Here is a 21118-nt window from a genome sequence, read left to right on the forward strand (position 1 = left end):
TTTTAATAAAGTAGTCCCATTTAGAGCATTTATTTACATTTTTTTAATGTCGCATAGTGGTATTATTTACAAAAATCGATTTAAATTGTGAAATTCATATTATGATTTATAAAAAATCGATAGTAAAAGCTAGTCATCGATTAAAATAGAAATCGATTATTTGTCACTTCATTGTTCATTACGCATATGTTTCTAGTTTTCTACGACATTTATACTGATATGTGATTGTCTAAATACAGTTAAATAACGGATGTGAAGTTAACATAAAACAATTTAAAAAATAAGAAAAAGTGACTCGACGAATTCCTGTTATATAAAAAATTATGTCGGATCAGCTGCCAAATCGATGGCTTAAATGTCCACGTTTAAGTAACCATCCAATTTCAGGTAAATTTATTGCTTTTAAAACACCCCTGGACTCGAAATTTAATCACAATGTACCTGAAATGTATCGATTTACACCATCAATGGTTTTTGACTACGTTAAGAAGTATAAAGTAAGTTTTAATTGATTTTTCAATATAACATCTTAAGAAAACACATTGCTTATAATTAATAAATTATTAAATATTACAGAAAAGATTAGGTTTATGGATAGATTTAACGAATACAACAAGATTTTACGACAGAACAGAAGTGGAGAACAGAGGGTGTATATATAAGAAATTATCATGTCGTGGTCATGGGCAAACACCTTCAGAACAACAAACAAAGTACTTAATTATTGGTTTATGCCAATGATGCAGAATATATTAAAGATCCATATGACCAATATAATAACATTAAACCTACAAATTTCAGACAGTTTATAGATATTGTGAGTGATTATATTGCACAAAATCCAAACAATTTAATTGGTGTCCATTGTACTCATGGATTTAACAGGACTGGTTTTCTTCTCTGCGCCTATATGATAATACAGGAGGATTGTAGTGTAGATTTTGCAATTTTTAATTTTGCTCAAGAGAGGTACTTATTTGTTTTATTTTTTAATATTTGCATGTAAATATCCAGTAAATAACATGTATCTTTTTGATCGCAAGAAATTTAGACAAATGTTTAATCAATTAGTATTTAACAAAGTAACAATATTGTAGAATACCATTTTTTACTTTTGGTGACAACTTTTTGGTAAATATGAAAAAAAAAATAAACAAAATTTTTAAAAATGTACCTAATATTAATAGATCAAATTCTTGTTATAATGTTTTTGAATACCATTATTGTTATATAGAATGTTGTAATGTGATTTTAGACCGCCAGGTATTTACAAGCAAGACTATATTGATGAACTAATAAAAAGATTCAAAGGTGATTGCGCGTTGGAGGCTCCCACGCTACCCGATTGGTGTGACGGTAAAGAAACATTAATTTTTTATAACAAGTAACCAATTATGAAGGACCAAATAATCTGATGGGTGTAGAAATAGTGAAGGAACTTCATAATATATATTAATCTAATAAATCTTAATTAGTTTAAAGATAGTCTGTTTAAAATTAAAACATTTGAATACAGATTCTGAGAATTTTTGTTTTTATTAATCTGATATACTGAAGAAGCTGGAAGGAATATTCTTTAGCAATTACTCTTAGAATTTCATTAACAACTTTTAAATGTTTTTTTAATATATAATACAATAATTTTTGGAATTAAATTCACAGAAGAACAAATTGATTATGATGACAATGATAGAGATGGCTCTAGTCACTCACAGAGTAATTCTTCAAGAAAGAGGTATGATTATACTATGAATAAATTAAAAGTAATAAAACTCTTATAAAATTTCTAGGACAAATTTTGTAAGTAGTAGTTAGATGCTACTTCAATTTTATTCAATCGTCTGTATGTAAATCTTTATGACTTAGCAGTATTGAGATTTTAGAGATATAAAACAGTACCATAGTAACGAGTTTAATATTATTATAATACCACGCCCAGGTCATAGAATAATAGATGTATTCTTAAATTTTTTAGGGAGGGGAAATACATAAACAAAAAGTTCATGATAGAACACGAAAAAGTAACATTATTGACTGACACGAAGAAAATCGATGCAATACGTGAAACGGCGGCCTCATATTTGAAGTGGAAAGTGAATGATTTCCCTGGAGCACAGCCGGTTTCAATGACTAGGAAAAATATAGAAAATTTGCAAAAGTACCCCTATCAAGTGTCTTGGAAAGCTGATGGTGTTAGGTGATATTATTTACATTATGATAACTTAATAATATATTTTTTTTCATGTATTAAAACCTACAAGTAAAATGCTAGACTCTGGTTCATATACTTTTACACATATATGAACATAAATAATGTTGAATATAGGATTTCTTTCATATTTAATGTGTTTTAAAGTGTATACATGTATTTCAAATGAGCCGGCGGGCAAGTTTGTTAAAAATAATCTCAATTCATTTCAGATACATGATGCTTATTGTAGACGATGACGAAGTTTACATGATAGATAGAGATAATTGTATATTTAAAGTGGACAATTTAAAATTTCCTCATAACACAAAACCGAGGCATCTGCGGAAAACTTTACTAGACGGAGTGGGTTATTAATAGAATCATTATAAATATAACAGCTAGAACATTATATAAGTATAACATTATTTGCCTTTATTTTAACATAATACGCATTAATGTATTGATTGTTTATTTGAACTGAAATAATTATTATTTCTATAATTTCCTATTGAACTTTTTTCATATCTTAAGTTTCAGTAAGATAATATTTATATATTTTTTTGTTCTCAGGAAATGGTTATAGACAAAGTTGATGGTAGAGAAAAACCGAGATATTTAATTTATGATATAATAAGGTTTGAAGATACGAATGTAGGCAGAGAACACTTTTATCCGGTTAGGCTTCATTGTATAGAAGTGGAAATCGTTAATCCCAGGTAAGAGAAAGATAATGGTAGTCTTAAAAGTTAACGGAAACTTTTTCATGATTATATGTAATGAATTTTAATTTTGTCACTAGTGAATTGAATAAACTAAACTTGTTTTCTTTTAAATATAGAAAATATATAGCATCAGGAAAATAATTAATTTGGAGTTTATTAATGTGAAAAACTGGCTTTATTGTGTACCATAGATCCATACAGCTGAGTATATTTTTAAATTTAGAAAATACATAGTTATCATAACTACGTAATTATGATAACTATGGTATGTATCTAGCTAGTACCTACCCAGTACACATTAATAAAGTTCCTTTAATAATATAAAATATGACACTTTATCCATTTAAAATTTAAAAAAACAATACAATTACTTTGTTTCGCTTTGAAGTAATGATTCATTCAATGATATTAAATTAAATATTTTTATTAATGACAGAATTTATATACAATACTCAACTCATCTAAATATATATATATATGTATTTGATTTTATACATGTCATATCATATTTAATGAGAAATTGTATGTGAATGTATGTTTGTTTGTTACTGTGACAAGCAAAAGCTGCTGAAGTCATTATCTGTAACATTAGAAAAAGTACAACTAAAAGTCTTGGATGTATTTTAGATCATGAAAGAAATATATAATTATATGTACATATCTTAATCTTGTTTTTAAGAAATCGAGCTATAGTGAGCGGTCATATAAGAAAAGAATTGGAACCATTCAGTGTTATCATAAAACGTTTCTGGGATGTAAGGATGGCACACAGTTTACTGGAGGATAAGTTTATAAGGACACTGCATCATGAACCTGACGGACTCATTTTTCAACCATCAGAGATGGTACAAATATATATACAAATCTGGTTAGGTAGAGAGAGGAGCTTGGACGGTGGAGGCGAGCGTTTAACGCGCGTTAGATAGGGGCCCCTTAAACCTACACCTGGGTCGCAAGTCCCAGGCACTGTTGAAGCTCCTCTCCCTGCAACAATGGACCCGGCACTTGCAAAGTGAATCCATGGAATGCTGTGAGGTTTCGTCTCTATTGCCACAAATAGGATTAATTCCAACATCATAAGTTCCAATTAAATTAATTTGTAGCTCAATAACATAATAATTAAAGTGACTGGCAAGTTATATTCCGCCTGTACATTCAAATCCCGTCTGTGTCAATGAATAATTCTTTATTTTCTATTTGAATTTCTATTCGTGTTTCAGCCGAAACATTATGCATTGCATTAAAATATAATTATACAAGCACATTATTTTGAAGGCAACATTGTGAAACCATTATTTGTGGTTTTATAATACAAAAATATGTTATTCAAAGAGCACCTTTGTTTCATGATTTATTTTTTGTAACTTTGTTATCCAACCAATGCTTTTTTTTCATTCCTAATGATTGCTTGTCATACATACCGTATTGATTTTATTAATATATTGAACAACTTATATATATATATATATATATATTAATTTTAGTATTGTAATAATTTTATTTTCAGCCCTACTCAGGTGGTCCCTGCGAGTTCATATTAAAATGGAAACCAAGTGATCAAAACAGCATTGATTTTAAACTTGTTCTGGAAAAGGAGACTGGACTAGGGTATGACATTATAATTTTTTTTTTTTTTATTCCTATTTATCTAATTTTTTTTTTCTTTTAATAAAATTTTACGACGCCAAATAACAGTTTATCAATATAGTTGCTTATTTTGTTGTGAGGTTAATAATTTAAAAGATAATAAATTTAGTCATATAATACTTGCAACTAATATATTATTATTTATGTATATTATTTTTTTACCAACGGAAGGTTAAAAGGAGGTTATGTTGATATTGATGGCTGTGTGTATACTGTATATATCTATGGCATCGTAGCTCTTAAAAGGATGGACCGATTGAGATGCAGTTTTTTTAATATGATGTCACTTTCCTTGGCATGGTACTTAATTCTTAGTTATGTTTGTATGTAGCAGCTTTCTTTTAACTTTCTAAGGCATATTGGGCTAATAGAAGTCAACTATTGACTGTTTCACGCGTGCCAGTGTATTCGTTAACAGACAATTAATGTTCTTTATCAGACTTGTTTCCGAAACGAAAGGCAACTTATATGTCGGCGGATCGAACGTCCCCTTTGGATGGACAGCATATAATAAGAAAATCAAGCATTTAAACAACAAGATAATTGAATGCAAGCTAGTCAACCGCTGCTGGGTCTTCATGAGGGAACGAACGGATAAGTCGTTTCCAAACTCCTACACAACAGCTAAAGGTAGGTCGAAAATCTTTATGAAGGTCATCGTTGTCAAAAACAAAATTTTTGTTTATTATGCCTTATATACTGCTCATATAAATACTATGTATAAATATGAAAATTCATTTTAATGTCTACTAGTGTTTGCCACTTTAAATGAACGGAACAGCTGTTCCAACAGTTTAGGTACACCTCATAAGCTGCCAAACACGTTTATATGACGGTTAGGTAGTTATATTTGTGGAATGGTTCATGGCATGTAGCTAGCCCCTCCATAAAACTCAGGAAATAGCCTTTTTTATATATAAATATTTATAAATTGCCAATGTATGCACTTTTAATGAGAACTACATCAATTTATGTATCTTCTTACAGCTGTAATGGAGAGTATCGTTAATCCGGTCACAAAGGAATATCTGTTGGACTTCATTAAATACAACTCTTACAGAAAACCAGACATAAATCAATCAAAACGACCACGGCTCGAATAACATTGATATTGTTATCTATTATAGAATATAGATAATTCGCAGGTCACGTCGACATCATCAGGTTTTGTATTGTGTTATATGAATATATAACTAAATCTAAATATCTATTAAAATTTTCCTCCATAAAGAATGCATTAAACGATAATCTTTTTTTTTTTAATCACTCTTCAATCAAAATGACCACAGCGGCACTGTTAACTGTCAACATGAATGATGCTCTTAATAAAAATATATTTTTATTCTTACGATGCCGTATAATTATAAATTTGAACATAGAATAAAGGCTGTTAGTTACAATCTTTTCTTGTAGTACAGTCTATTACGAACCCATAATATTCTATACCATTCATGTCTTATTGATGATGTTTGTATGTTTAGTACGAGTTTGCATCGTATACAAACGAAACGTTTCGTTTCTTTTTCATATCCTACATTGATACTAAGTGCGAGGAATTATAAGAAACTGGTAACGAAGGCCACATACGCTGAATTCTTGAATTACAATGTAACTTTACATTACACCATTTTCTGATTAAGCCTTTGTTTCATTAATCATACCGAAATCCGAACGAATTTTTCTATTAATATCATTTTTTAATACACAATGTGATCATAAGGTAACTATTACAATAAGACCACTTACAAAACAACTACATACAGTATTTAATAAAAATGTTAGTAAAATTAATTATGGCACCATCTTTTAGTTAACAACAAATGAATTATTTCTTCTTATATGTGTATAATAAATTCTGTGAAGCCAAAATATAATGCAACCAATGCTGTTTTGAAATGTATATTTTGAAAGTGGCCCGGAATTGGATACCGCAAGTGTTAAATATAATAATATAAGTGTAATAAACTCGGTTATCCAATGAAGAGCTGTTTTATTAAGACCCAAAAAAATTATATACCTAATAAAGGCTGTAAATTTATTTAATGATTCAACAGAAACAATAGTGGGCCATCATTTATAATGCCAATAAAATGACATTACAAGTTACTTTGCACAACTACATACTGCCATCTTGTTTCACCATCTCTATTTATACTTTTTATTTTATTCTCTTTAGTTAGTTTTGTTAAATGATGGTTAACGTTGTAAGCAGCAGCAGCCCAAAGATGTTCCGGGGTCTCAGTGTATATCAATTGCACCAAATCCATTTCATTTAATTGTTTATCAGAATTATTCCTTAAAGTTTCAAGAATTTGTTCCTCTCTCTGATTTCTGTGAGCAATGTAATATTGAATTTTTTCTATGGGATCCTAAAACAGCAAGAAAATATAAATGATACATTCTACAGTAAAATTATTATGAATAAACATATTAAATCAAATATTTTACATCAACAACATTTCCATGGCCGGGATATATTGTTCCAGGATTCAGGTCTAGAATTTTTTGTAGACTTTTCATATAAGTATATAAATCTTCAAACACAGCTGTCCCCTCACCGAGTATGCAATCACCACTAAAGAGTATATTCTCTTCCATTAACATAAGTACCACATGATCTGTCGTGTGTCCTGGTGTGTGGTGCACCTTTACTGTTGCACCTTCTACCTTAATTTCTTGTCCATCTGACAACCAATTAAGTGGGATTTTCTTTGGTAAATCATCATCTGGTCTATCGTTAGGATCGCATTTGTGTTTCCAAACTTTTGGGGTTTCTAAAATTTCATGTTGTCATATGAATTCTATATTACACAGATGTGTTTGAAAATTTGAAAAATTTTAAAAATATTGTCTTCAAAAACATACTTGCGATAGACCCATATAAATTTTCAACCCCACCAATGTGATCATGATGCCAATGTGTCACAACTATGTGTTCTATATTCAGTTGTTCAGAATTAACCACATCTGATAAATGTTTTTGATATTCTCCAACATTTTTGTCACCCGCGTCAAGTAGGATGCGGCTGTGAAAATAATTGCCTTTCATATAGTAGACGAAAATATTAACTATTAAATATTCTTGAATAAAAACATCAGGTTATAATAAATTATACTCACTTTTTTCCTGTTCCAATTAAATAAGTATTAGTACCTTGTAATGTCATAGGCCCAGGGTTACAGCCGAGAATTCTTATGATCCTGCTAGACAATTTAGTAATAGCAGGAATTGCGGCTGCCATTATAAAATATTCTCTTAATGGTTCAAAAGAAGATTATTTTAAGAGACCAATAACTGTTGCGGTTACTTCAGGTATTTATCGAGTACTGAGCTATTATTTTATTTTCAAAATAAATCTAGAGGAGTTAATACAAAAAAAATAATATCACGTAAAATAAACATTTATAGCAACGGATAAAGGTCAAAATTAATGCCTAATAAAATGGCTTGATAGATTTTTACACGTCAGAAGAAATATTATTGTCAATAATTCAATAATCATATATAGTATACTTAAAAAATGTTATTCTTTTATGAGAATATAAGGTTTCCTAAACCTTAGAAGGGTAAAAATATCATTTACCATATATTTTTGGAGTGTAGTCTTTCCGTATATTTATTATAATTAATATTTGTAGGTATAATTTTATTACATAATAATTTTATAATTTGAAAGTGTTAAATTAATTTAATTCAAGAACATAGCCAAGCTTTATATTTCTTGCAGTTTTAATTTTTCATTAGTTTTAAAATACTTTAAATTAGAATACCAATTTCTTTTAGTTAAAGTATTTATTATTCTTTTTATATTTTAAACTGCTATTTTGTGTTCTGTATTTTTTCTTTGTTGATTTATATGTTTTTGTACCTTCTTGTATTTTAGCTCAAATATAGTCTGTTTTAATGATGACATTGTGTTGTTATTGTGGAGAATTGTCATAATTTTGACATTTGAGGTTCACATTAAAATTGGAAAAATGGCTGGTGCGCTGGCGAGAATAATCCACGGGTCCAAAAATCAATTAGGTAATGTATTCTTCAATAGTTGAATTGTTATATATTTACTGTATTTTAACAAGATGGCCTTGAATTTAGCCATTTCTATCTTATGTCTTTAATGCGCAGTGAGATCTTACATAATATTTTGACATATATCCTCAGGATTTGTCGGACCCCTAGTTGCTGTCAATAATGGTTCTGTACGTTTTCAACAAACTAAGACTAGTTTTGGACCATTGGCTGATAGCGACAGGATTTTCACCAATTTGTATGGAAGACACGACTGGCGACTGAGAGGAGCTTTGCAGCGGGGCGATTGGTATAAGACGAAGGAGATTATATTAAAAGGAACAGACTGGATTGTCAGTAAGTACAAATTTTATATAAATATATGGGATAGTTTCAAGATTTAAACTTAAGTTGAATGACATTGTCAATGTAACTATTACTGTCTGTGTTTGTAATAGATTGAATCAGTTTAGCTGTATCTCATCATTACCTCTAGCAGAGTTGTACAATTAAATATTAAATGAAGTTAGTTTATTGGAATGTATTAATGAAATATCATTTTTACATAAGACTTTTTACACATCATTTTGTTTTATGTCCTTGTTGATAGTTTTCTCATGGTAAAATTTAAGATCAATGTACTTAGAACTGATATCATTTCATAATTGAGTTGTTAATTAATTCAATACTTAAAAATCAATGTTATAGAGATGTTTATGAGGTCAGTGTTGTCAAAAAATATAAAAAAAATGTTTAATTGTGTACATTCTTCTATCTTCTCCAACTGAAGCAAACAAATAAACAGAATAATAATAATAATAATGGAAATATTATGAATTTTATAAGATCAAAAAAAATACAATCACACTATTGAATGTTTTATTTTAATGCCTTCAAGGTTAAAAACAACTTTTGCCCACATCACTAACAACTTGTTCTTTTCAACTTTTGGAAATGTCAAAATTATTTAGCCAACATATATTTTATTTATATGTTATTACATAGTGTATGTAATGTTACATGTTCTTGTCATTTCTTTTAACTTTCGTTCAATAATTCTCTCTATTTTCAACGACTCTTTAAAAAAATATCAGATACATCTGAATTTATATCATTAAAGTCATAATATGTAGTTTAAAAATTAGATGCACAGAATCGAAAATCATTGAGATAATTAATATTACTTTTTTATGTATAAATAACAATTTCCACCAATTCTAGATGAACTCAAGACATCTGGTTTGCGGGGTCGTGGTGGTGCCGGTTTTCCCACTGGAATGAAATGGTCATTTATGAACAAGCCCTCTGACGGGAGGCCAAAATACCTGGTTGTTAACGCTGATGAGGGTGAACCGGGAACTTGTAAAGATCGTGAGATCATGAGACATGATCCCCACAAGCTTGTTGAAGGTTGCCTGATAGCTGGTGCTGCTATGGGCGCCCAGGCAGCTTATATTTATATAAGAGGCGAGTTCTATAATGAAGCCAGCAACTTGCAAGTGGCTATTGCTGAAGTAAGTAGATATATGGACTGTGTCACCTTTATTTTAATATTGTTTGATAAAAAAAAAATATCTCTTCATTTATTATAGATAAATTATATTATTAATTTAACTGTTGACGTGTCTTAATATTATGTGACTTGAATAGGCAATTTTCATGATCAATTATATGGTGAATACGTATTTGTTTGTTCCAGGCTTATCAAGCTGGTTTGATTGGTAAGAATGCATGTGGCTCCGGCTACAACTTTGATGTATTCGTTCACCGCGGCGCCGGAGCTTATATCTGTGGGGAGGAGACTGCCCTTATAGAGTCCATTGAAGGCAAGCAAGGCAAGCCACGCTTGAAGCCCCCCTTCCCAGCTGATGTCGGACTCTTTGGATGCCCTACTACCGTCAACAATGTTGAGACCATTGCTGTTTCACCGGTAACACAATTAGAATTTTCTCATAAAGCACCATAAACAAATACTTCGATCATGTTTTTTTTTATCACTCAATTTTATGTTATACTTTGGAAAATAAACATATCATATAAGTAAATGAGATCGCATCCCAACATTTCTGAAGTTAATGCACTCAAAAATGAGTTTCATAAATACTTTTCTTTTATCAGAACCCTTACTTAAATGTAACTTATTATCATCAAACAAGTTTTTTTATTATCATCGAAGAAAAAAAGGTTTTTTGTTCCTAAAGAATCTAACCTTTAATTATTTCTAGTAAAAAAAAGACTGTGCAGTATTTTTTTTTTTGATTCTAGACAATCTGTCGCCGCGGTGGGTCATGGTTCGCGTCATTCGGCCGAGCTAGGAACAGCGGCACCAAGTTGTTCAACATTTCCGGTCACGTGAACACGCCGTGTACAGTTGAGGAGGAAATGAGCATCCCTCTCAAAGAACTCATCGAGAGACACGCCGGCGGCGTCTGCGGGGGCTGGGATAACTTATTGGCTATCATACCAGGAGGATCATCAACACCACTCATACCCAAAGAGTTTGTATATTGATAAAATACTATCAATATACTATTTAATTATTTATCATTATTTAACATTGACTCAAATAATTTTACATGGATGGGTGATTTAAATTTCAAGGATATTTTTAAAATATATTAAGTAATAATATATGTATTTACCACATCAAATTAAAATTGTGAACGCCACTGTGTTTTTACACAGCGACATCTAGTGACAAATATACGTAGTAAATCGGTGGAGTAATAAAGTATGTGATATAAAATTATATATTCCTCAGTGTATGCGAAACAGCAATAATGGACTTTGACGGCCTGGTCGCTGTGCAGACTTCCTTAGGAACTGCTGCCATTATAGTCATGGACAAGTCCACTGACATAGTGAAAGCCATCGCTAGACTCATCATGTTCTACAAGCACGAATCGTGCGGGCAATGCACACCCTGTAGAGAAGGCGTCTCTTGGATGAACAAGATTATATACAGGTTGGTTGAATTCTATACTTAAATATTGCGGCTTTGACTTTGTATGCATTGAATAGTTATTTTTTATTGCATCACACCTATCTGAAGTCTCGTCAAAATCGGTCCAGCGATTGTAAAGAATATAAAACGGATTTTTCTGTTATATCTCTTGTGTGTATATTTAATAATGTTACATTTTGTTCAAGATTTGTCGATGGCAATGCGTCGCCGAAGGAAATCGACATGCTGTGGGAAATATCTAAACAAATTGAAGGTTCGTAATGTTAATAACAACTAAAGCAAAACAGTTACAGAGAGACTGCAAATTATTTCTTTTATAACTCCCGAAGTGCTTGAAAATGCAAAATCTCTAACCTACATGTTATAGAAACATCAAACGGCATAAATGTTTAAATTTTTACCTCATCTAGGTGGTCGTTAAGACCGTAGCGGCAATTAAGAAAGTTAATAATTAAAGATACAAGGATAAATCGTCATAGTGCATAGTAATCTTTATTACAGGACACACAATCTGCGCTTTGGGTGATGGCGCCGCGTGGCCGGTTCAAGGTCTTATACGTCACTTCCGGCCTGAACTCGAGCGACGTATGGCGGTATATGCCGCCGCTCACGGACCAAGTCTTGCTGAGAGATTGTACTAAACATCTTTAATAAATCAATGTTAACGACATCTATGTATGAACTACGAAACTAGGTCTAGTACACCGAAAATGTTAGACAGCTGAAAAATCACATGTTTATTATTTTTATCACTTTTCGGTGAACCTAGATATTAGATTGGATCTTAGAGTGTTATATAGTTATGTGGGCGTCGGTCAAAGAAAATAAACAAACAAATTGTACAAACGTCGCCCGGTGTGCAGTGTAATGCTAGAATAATAAAGTAGATGACACTTTACAAATATTCCTTCTATTACATCCCGCTGTGAGCCCTCTACAGATGCACCACGTCAAGAGATCAGTGTCTGTGTTACATTGCGCCTTACTAACAATTAGACTTCCTGAACATATACCTACCGACGTCCATACAAAATTATGTATTTATAATGCATTGGTTCCTTCATCAGCTCTGTGACGATTATTGTATTTTAATATATAAACTATTTAATTTTCTTTACTCGCCTCGAGGTGACATTAACTCTGTTCACTTCAACCGCCCACAGATGGCGCTTCCATAAAATTCTATAATTAATATTACCGCCATCTGTTACGTTCCGATCGATCATAATAAACGTGATTTTATAAAGACCTTCATGATTTTGTTTTAATTTCATTGGCCTCAATTTGTTACACAATGCTTTATAATATGCCTTCATATTATTTTTTATAACCGTGTATGATCTAAGGTATTTCGAAATAAAAATACGAAGCTTGATATAAAACGTCGCTAGCGCCGACAGCACGAGGCGAGATGTCGACGCTAATCGGAATAAAATTGTTTAGTTATTAACCAGTTTTAGAAGTTAACCACAATTACATTATAATTAGCAAATAACAACATAATGTGCATTAGTTTCGATTAAGTTTGTGGTGTAAATATTAAAACGCGTTATTGTCTTGCTGTTTCATTGAAATTAATTTTTAGAAAACTGAACCGAATTTTTGTTCAATGTTTTATACAGTACATATAAAGTATGGGTGGTAATAAAAGCATTGTATTAATTTTCTAAATTATTTATTCCCTCTATCATTCCTCCTTTTTTTGATAAACTTATTATATCTTACTTTATGTACAGTTTATATAAATTAAAGTATTAATAGTATATTTTACAGTAAACTACTATTGTACAGTAAACTTTCATCTGTAAGACTTGACTACCACAACACACTTTCAATACGAAAGTTCGACCGGTTTCCGAACAGCTAACAATTTTATATCACGGTAACAATAGATTTTTTCATTGGATATTTTTTTTTCGATTCAAAATGATTAACGTAAAAACAATTCAGTAACAGCACCAAGTACCAAACGGTATGATTTTTTTTATTATTATTAAATAATAGGAAGCAGTGCAGCCACGAGTCCTCGCACATTACAACAACAAATAAATTAGTTTTAAATTAAATAAATGGCACAAACCAAGCTACAATCGATTCGGTACATGGTGATGCGTATAATATAATTTTTGTTTCATACTTTTATAACATATTAATTTTATTTCAAATACATAATCACGATTTTCGACAACCAAAAAGAAAAAAAAAACAAATATAATAATAATAATAAAAAAAAAAACTGATGGAAGCATCTGACTGTCGTGAGACAGAAATCTGAGTGGAACATCTGCGTGACAACATAATGGCATCAAGTAATCGCTAAATAACATCGGTGGAGATCACAATAACACGATATAATTTTATTTATTATTTCAATTTAAATATAAATACAAAATATACATCCTAGGACCAACTAACACTAAATAGCAACAACTTCAATGCAATATAACCATATATATTGGTGTGAAATTGATATGATTAATGGATTTAACGGGAATTAACGCAGCAGTCAACGGAACTCTCGACACTGAACCGTCCGGGGTTGTCGCTGACGGTGGTTTACACAAGATCTCTTAACACTCATTGGATCACAAGAGCTCGATATCAGTCTCACTTAAACTGTCATTACGAACGATACAACTACTTATACCACAGCTCGTAAAAACCACGTAGCGACAATGAGAGCCGCACAAAACTTGCACGCCGTCGAATGTACAGCGGCGATAACAGATTCTGCGATTCCCATTGTGGCGCGGATAGCTTCTACTTCATAAATAAATGGGGAAGCGGTCCCGCCGCCTCCTCCGTCCTATAAACACTAAATTAAAATCTCGCGGAGAGAACTTTTTTGGCTTGGGATACTTGCTGTAAATATTGACGGAGCGTGTCATCGGACCGACATTTCAGTGAGCAGCCGCAAGCTTACAACGAACTAGGCCTGAAGAATACAACAAGTCAGCCGCGGACGGCGCCGCCCGGCCAGGGTTACCATTTTACAATAATAAATGCCAGTTACCTAATAAATTAACAGAATCAATATAGAAACGAGATCTCGAAATTTTAAAAGTGTAAAACTAACTAGTGTAACGAATGGTAACCCGCTATTGCTTAACCGATGCCAGCACCGGTGATAGGGTTAATATTAAAATTAAACGTCTTATTGTTTAGGGCTCGAGACAACTAGATGTCCATCTGTATGTCTGGCACGAGCCGGTCGTGGCTGGCGGCGGCTCTCGGGGGCAGCTCGTTGCGAGGATCGCGGGCCAGCCAGGGATGCCTCAACACATCCGCCGCACTCAGCCGCTCACAAGCCTCTCGACGTAACAGGGAACGTATGAGGCATTTACCACGGGACGACAAACATTCCGGTACGACGAAGTATCCGCGAGATATCTTAGCGAACAGCGACGCGTGCTCCGAGTCGTTGAACGGATATCTGGAAGGAAAATGATCATTAACATCGATTGAAAGATGAACACGCAAATTGATAACCTCCGCCCGATATCCATGGTCAGGAAACTAAAAGGTGCGGGCTCATTATGACCGGTGCAAGGATATAGTCACAGATTATATCTTTTTTTAAAGCAAAGTCAAAACTAATGACGGGTATCCGAATGTCATTTGGTGAGAGCAGATGCGCGAAACAAAAACTCAGGTAAGCGTTGGAACCCTTCCGGCGACAGGTGAAACCGGTGATTCCGGCGAAATCCCGAGTTTCGAATTTAAATTACGGGTGCGAGGGAGGAAAAAGTCGAAAACAAAGCATCGCGAACGGCAGGTGCGCTGAGAGGACTGTCTCGGGGCGGGAACAACGTCTTCGCCACATGACTGAGGCAGGTGCGGCGAAGATTTCACCTACTACATTTATATATGTGGGCGATATAATTGCTGGCCGTTGGCGCGTAACGGCCGACAGGTGATCATCCCTAGATGTCAACGGTCGTCGCGACCCTTACATTGTGATCTCTAAAAACGGTAAGTCCCACGCTCAGCAGGTGAAGACGCCCACCCTACTGCCCTACGTTTTATTTATGCGAGTTTAATTGCGTCTGACCGATCAAACTGTTTTAATTAATGTGCAAGACTATTAGCACTTTGCAAATTTAATAATACACACCTTCCAACCAGCATGGTGTACAGGATCACTCCAAGGGACCACATATCTGCGGCTCGTCCAGAGTAAGTCCGATGAGCTCTCAAAATCTCAGGCGAAACATACGCAGGACAGCCTCGCTTGTCTTGGAGCAAATCTTCTTTGGGGTCGTCTAAAACTACAGCATCTTCCAGCGACTCGAGTTTTAAAGTCGTCCTACAACGACAAAATATAACGTTAGTTTAAAAAATTACAACAAAATAAAAATTGTGTATTTGATTGGAGTAATATCCTTTCATGTTTAAATCATGGTGGATCAATTGTATTCAACGTGAAACGGCTGACGTTCCAAATTTATCGCGGATGTTAGCCGAGTAGTATTATAATATCCAGTGACGCGGTCGTCCGTAATGGATCCCTTTGTGCTTTACCATTAACGATTCACGCGTACGATGTAATTAGCAGAGTACACATCAAAGCGCTGCAGCGTTGCAAAATAGTTGTGCCATTCAGGAGTTTTGGGCAGGTATAGGTAAATAAATAATTACATGGCGAACCATAAAGCAGTTCGATGACGCAATAGGTTTTTGTTTCATCACATCACGGGCTTTGGGCGCATCGCGACCTCGTATTTCACAGCGGCCGCATCGTTTCGAAATGCATTAAATGCACAGTTTGAAACAGTACACCGTTCTGTATGATTATGTACAGTAGACGTGAATAGAGCAGTGTGTACCGAGCGATTCGTTCCCGAGGGATCGTTTATCGACTTATGTTTACTCAGTTGAACGAATAAGGCTCCGTCTGTGATTAACATAAAGAAACCATACCAGAGGATATGCATGTGATGTTGAAAAACTTAATGCATCATTGATGTAGTGGTAGCCTGTTTAAATATTTAAGTGCCCCTTTTGGTTTATCTGCCCTTCGGTCAAATCTTACTGCAGGTGCCTTGGGAGGCCGAGGTTACACTGGACGATGGCACGCAACGTTAGCGTTTCTCGGAAAGCCCGCGGGAGTCTCATGCAAATTTTTGTGAGAAGGATCCATCCGAGTAACTTAAAACAATTTAACGATTTCAGAAATGATAGTTAGGAAACTTTCAAGATACGATTACGCGTGGATTCCGAAAGCTGCGAGTAATAAATATCAGGTTTGCTCAAAGCGCGTTACAAAACCAAGCTGCGGTCTCAACTGCTTGACAAATAGCGCGCCGACTCACAGACACGACAAGGCTCACACGACGGCTGTGCGAAGGCCTACCGTTAACATAATGCAATATATAATTTGAGAGGAGATAAGGAGATAGTGATTTATTAACATACATATTTATGAATCGATCGTGACAATATGAGCAGCGCTCCGACTAAAGGTTACCCTCGTTAATTATGTCGCAATCCGCTTATCAAGCGAAATACTCCCCGCACTTGTAGAAATTACGTGTTACATGAAGCATTTATCAAACACGATCCATATGCATTACGTTCGCCCTAATTTGAGGGTTATGATTATAATGTTCAATCATTCCCTCACAAAAGCGACGACACGTGATAGACATTAAATTGTTAGGTTTTATGTGAGAAATGATTGAAAAAATCAAACTGTGTCCAACAGGCCCTTTTTCGACAGTGAACGGAGAAGGAGTCCTCGTGTCCGTTTTAGGCGAGTGCGCAATGATCCTAATTAAATCCCTTACAGCAAGGCTAAAGTGCGAAGTCTGCAGTTGCAATCGATTCTTATTTCGCAACTTGTAAATAAGTTACACGGTGTCGTAAGGCGATCGGAAGGTTGGCCGGATTTCCGAGCGGCGCGTGGCCTCGAAGGATTCTCGGTTGCGGACGGGACCGCGAAAGGACAGATCACGCCGCGCCCCGCCACCGTCACGCTCCAATACATCGCCTGCACGCTACCCGCTGCTACACTGCACTGACCCACGAGGTCAAGCGTGTTCCGTTTGGATGTGACTTACTGCCTCCATTATGATTTTAAAAACCAATATCAACTATACATTGTTATGAGTAAATACATGTCGTATTATATTTAATCATTAAACATATTTATATCACTAATTTTAATTCTATAATATCATTAATTTAATATATCGTTACAAAGTTTACGTAGTAGCGCTCGCCTTTGCCTTGGTCACAATGACCTAGCTCTAGTCTCTATCTAGCTGGCTTGGACGATTTGAAATTGCTTTATATTTTATCATTGAAACTTTCATAAATAAATTAATTTTATAGCAATCGTAATCTGTATACGATGACGAGTACATAGTGTGGGACATCGCCCACAATTAGCGGGATGCGCCGGCGCAAGTTTCGCAATAGGCGTCATTGCTCAACTCAACCCTGACAGTTTCGTAACAAACAATGGCAGCCGCGGCACAGATGCAGCACACATGCATGCACTTCCTGCTCGACTTTATATCGCTATGATGAGTTGCGCAACGAAAATCAACTCTTTCAGCGACGATAGACAGAACGGCCGATGCATCGAACGATTTCGAAAGAATAATTAATATATTACCGCCATTCGTATCTATAATAATATCGGAATAGAATCCCGGCGCTGAGTGTCTGGTTCGTCATAGGTTTTCGTAACCCTCAATGAAGGAACACATGTCGCAACCAGCGTTGCCTCACAGCCGGTCGACGTTAGTAGCCGGGATAAGTTAGGAAACAATCCCGACCGCCCAATTACACGGGCACAAGTATTGTGTAACCGAGACACTCCTGTTATAACGTTTCCACATTAATAAGTTTTGTATATTAGCATTTCATTGTTACGTAGAACCTCGTTTTATCTAAACTACTTTATACATAAAGTGCACGTGAATCAGCAGAGCAATATAATATTTCATAATGTTACGAAACGTATAGCTACGTATATGTCGCTTCCATAGTTTTTCATGTGAAGTTATTCGTGTACCATATCAGCATCAGAATTTAGGTCTTAAAACCGCACAGGCTGCGGCATGCTTTATCGGAACCGCGATAACGCAAGGTATAGCTCGTAAGTTTTGAAACCAAGCGCTGGGCTGCTTGCAAAACGCTAATGTGAACATCGGTTGCAAAATTGTTTTAGTTTTAAACATCGAATGCGACGCCAATAAATGTCATCGAGGCATCGCCGCGTCATTCATCCGAACAAGATCAAGTAGCAGGGAATTGTGCCGTACACTCGTACAGGCCGTATTTGGCAGGCGGATGGCGTCCGCTAGCGGGACGAATGTCACAACTCACAATGGATTATGAAGCGTTGCGATATGGCGTGTTGCAAGCCCGGGCGTCGATCCAAGGCGCCTCCGAAATAATCCCGTGTTGCAACTACGGGACTGCGGAACGTTCGTCACTCCAGGCCGCGTTACGCAAATACGTACTGTAATTGGCCAATTGTAAGATGTCGTCTCGTTTAAACTCGGACCCAAACTCACGAAATAGTTCGTCGACCCGAAGCTCTATTACGCGAACGTTGCGTAATCGAAGAAAGCAGCGGAAAAAGATTCCAAGCTCTCATTGATATCTCGTGATTGTCGAATTGTTGCAATTACACCGTTACGTGTTGTAGAGTGTTAATTCCGGTGAGCGGTCGACTTTCTAGCTCGGGGTCGGTGTACGAGGCGGCTGTCGCAACAATTTCTCCGGCCGAGGCGTGCGAACGAAGAAAGCGCGACCTCAGCGTTTTGCAATCGGCGTTGCGTCGGGCGGTGAAAGAGCGTTGCCGTAGAAAGCGCTCTTGAGAAACACCATGATATAACTATAAAACGACGTTCCGGTGTCTCTGTAGCACGTAACTAACTATAGTCATAGCTGCAGCGAGTGTTACTCAAACTTTAATATGAATGGAGTTGGAATTGAGCAAGGGACTTACGCAAGCCGCGATAAACGTTCGGCTTCATGTCACCACGCGTGAAATACTTCCGTTCATTGACTCTCTCCCGATATAACTACGCTCTGCTGTTATCCGTTTCGAAATACTTTCTCTGACCGACAATGCGTGTCTATACATTATGTAGGGCGGTCGCAGCTCGCAACGAAACCACCAAACTCGACACAAAGCGTTCGCATTTGACATTTTGTGTAGTTTCTCAATAATTAAAATGGTTGCGTTCGATCTGATTATAATCTAACGCAATAAAACTGATTGAAAATATAAACTATCGTGCGATATGTTATGTGAAATTATCGATGTGGTGTAGATGCACTAGTTTAAGTACCGGCTTTCATAACACTGTTACGTTCAGTACAACTTTTCTGGATGTTACAAAACTAGCGTGTAAAAAACTCATACTCCCACATATCGGATGAGTAAGCGCACGCATTATGACGGAATGTGTGTAAAAACTTATTATACCCGTGTGATAATAACAAGTAATTAAGATAACTTTCTCGGAGACACGTGACTTGATAAACACTTATCACAGAGTTTGGGCTGCGAGAGTGACACCTGGCGACTTTGACGTTAGCGGAGGTCGCAACTAGAATACCATAAAGGGCAGCTGTATCGCGACAGATGCGGTCTAGATCGACCGATAAATAAAAGAGTAAATCCACATCCGCAGGCGCCTGCTCTGTTTCCGTCGAGGCCGGAGTGCAGCCGGAATGGACATTGTTCCGCCCCGCAGTCGCTTCCGTCCTATTATTAAAAATCGGAAACTAGAAATATGCGAGCAAACGTCACCAATGTCACGTTCTCGAAAATATTAGCGACTATTATCGTCGAGATATGAAGAAGCGGTCTCATAGAAGATTACTACTACAGTAAATTTAAAATTAAAATAAATTATGAGCCGAACATTTGGCTGTAGGTATATGATTAATATGCGAAGTACAAGCCAAGGCACAGCGTGTCACGGAGCCTTTGAGTAAGCCTCGCGTATTTTGTAACTGTAGATTTGCAAAACGTATGCTTCGAGCCGTGTTAAATCTTGCTCCTTGCGCTCTATTTCAAAATGTTGGCGAAACAATCGTGCGTTGTCCCAGCCTCGTTTCGGCACGCCCTAAAATTATAAATACTCAATTTCTGGTGTTAATATAATGTAACCGTATAAATAACTCCATATCCAATGTTTTCTCGGTGATTAAATTTTCAGTTTGTTCAGTTAAATTTTTCAAACTGGTGACGCAGACGTTTCGAAAACGTAAAATAAGCGATTGCGATTTCGTTTCGAAATACATTTGCCTCGTGGTTGCGACGTGGGACGACAAATAGGTTTAATCTCGTTGTTACATGTTCATTACAGCGTAACATCAGACTATTTCGAAAATACATTTCACACACATGCATGTATGGAAAATAAAATTACTATTTTCAAAGTTTCGATATAACTATTTCTAATGTTGCTTAAATGCGTCTGTGTAAATATTTCTATTAATTTTTTTGTATTATTTTAAAATTAAGAATTTCACTGGTATCTTATCACCGAACATTTCACCAGATATTTATTTGTATGCGATACGATAAGCAAATATTTTGTAAGCAACTGAGGTGC

At 35.1% G+C, this 21118-nt stretch overlaps 4 protein-coding genes across 5 annotated transcripts in view; 2 read left to right on the forward strand and 2 right to left on the reverse strand.

Moving 5' to 3' along the window:
• The first annotated feature begins 163 nt into the window (after positions 1–163).
• LOC116779480 (mRNA-capping enzyme) lies at positions 164–6542 on the forward strand. The gene is made up of 12 exons (XM_032673780.2): positions 164–497; positions 577–713; positions 802–969; positions 1256–1356; positions 1663–1735; positions 1976–2197; positions 2422–2554; positions 2762–2907; positions 3593–3758; positions 4421–4521; positions 5000–5190; positions 5548–6542. Exons 1-12 carry the CDS (start codon positions 324–326, stop codon positions 5661–5663), a joined length of 1728 nt encoding a protein of 575 aa, XP_032529671.1. The 5' UTR covers positions 164–323; the 3' UTR covers positions 5664–6542.
• Positions 6543–6581: 39 nt separating this feature from the next.
• On the reverse strand, positions 6582–8231 carry LOC116779481 (beta-lactamase-like protein 2 homolog). 2 transcript variants are annotated; one of them, XM_032673782.2, is made up of 5 exons: positions 8145–8231; positions 7681–7917; positions 7426–7586; positions 7009–7334; positions 6582–6929 (listed from the first exon to the last, which is right to left on the reverse strand). In XM_032673782.2, exons 2-5 carry the CDS (start codon positions 7800–7802, stop codon positions 6657–6659), a joined length of 882 nt encoding a protein of 293 aa, XP_032529673.1. In that variant the 5' UTR covers positions 7803–7917; positions 8145–8231; the 3' UTR covers positions 6582–6656. The 2 variants fall into 2 exon arrangements, with proteins under 2 accessions (XP_032529673.1, XP_032529672.1); XM_032673781.2 differs by lacking the exon at positions 8145–8231 and having other exon boundaries at positions 7681–8033.
• Positions 8232–8427: 196 nt separating this feature from the next.
• Positions 8428–12788, forward strand: LOC116765239 (NADH dehydrogenase [ubiquinone] flavoprotein 1, mitochondrial). The gene is made up of 8 exons (XM_032654659.2): positions 8428–8587; positions 8723–8926; positions 9791–10083; positions 10269–10499; positions 10835–11067; positions 11331–11534; positions 11720–11787; positions 12036–12788. Exons 1-8 carry the CDS (start codon positions 8539–8541, stop codon positions 12173–12175), a joined length of 1422 nt encoding a protein of 473 aa, XP_032510550.1. The 5' UTR covers positions 8428–8538; the 3' UTR covers positions 12176–12788.
• A 399-nt stretch (positions 12789–13187) lies between these two features.
• LOC116765240 (tribbles homolog 2-like) overlaps positions 13188–21118 on the reverse strand; it is a 28838-nt gene continuing 20907 nt past the window's right edge. The window contains exons 4-5 of the mRNA XM_032654660.2: positions 15649–15840; positions 13188–14967 (exon numbers count right to left, since the gene is read on the reverse strand). Of these exons, the coding sequence (XP_032510551.1) occupies positions 14712–14967; positions 15649–15840 (448 nt within the window). The 3' untranslated portion in view covers positions 13188–14711. The remainder of the gene's footprint in view (positions 14968–15648; positions 15841–21118) is intronic.

Source organism: Danaus plexippus, chromosome 2 (genome assembly GCF_018135715.1).
Source record: "Danaus plexippus chromosome 2, MEX_DaPlex, whole genome shotgun sequence".
In the NCBI taxonomy this organism is placed as follows: domain Eukaryota; kingdom Metazoa; phylum Arthropoda; class Insecta; order Lepidoptera; family Nymphalidae; genus Danaus; species Danaus plexippus.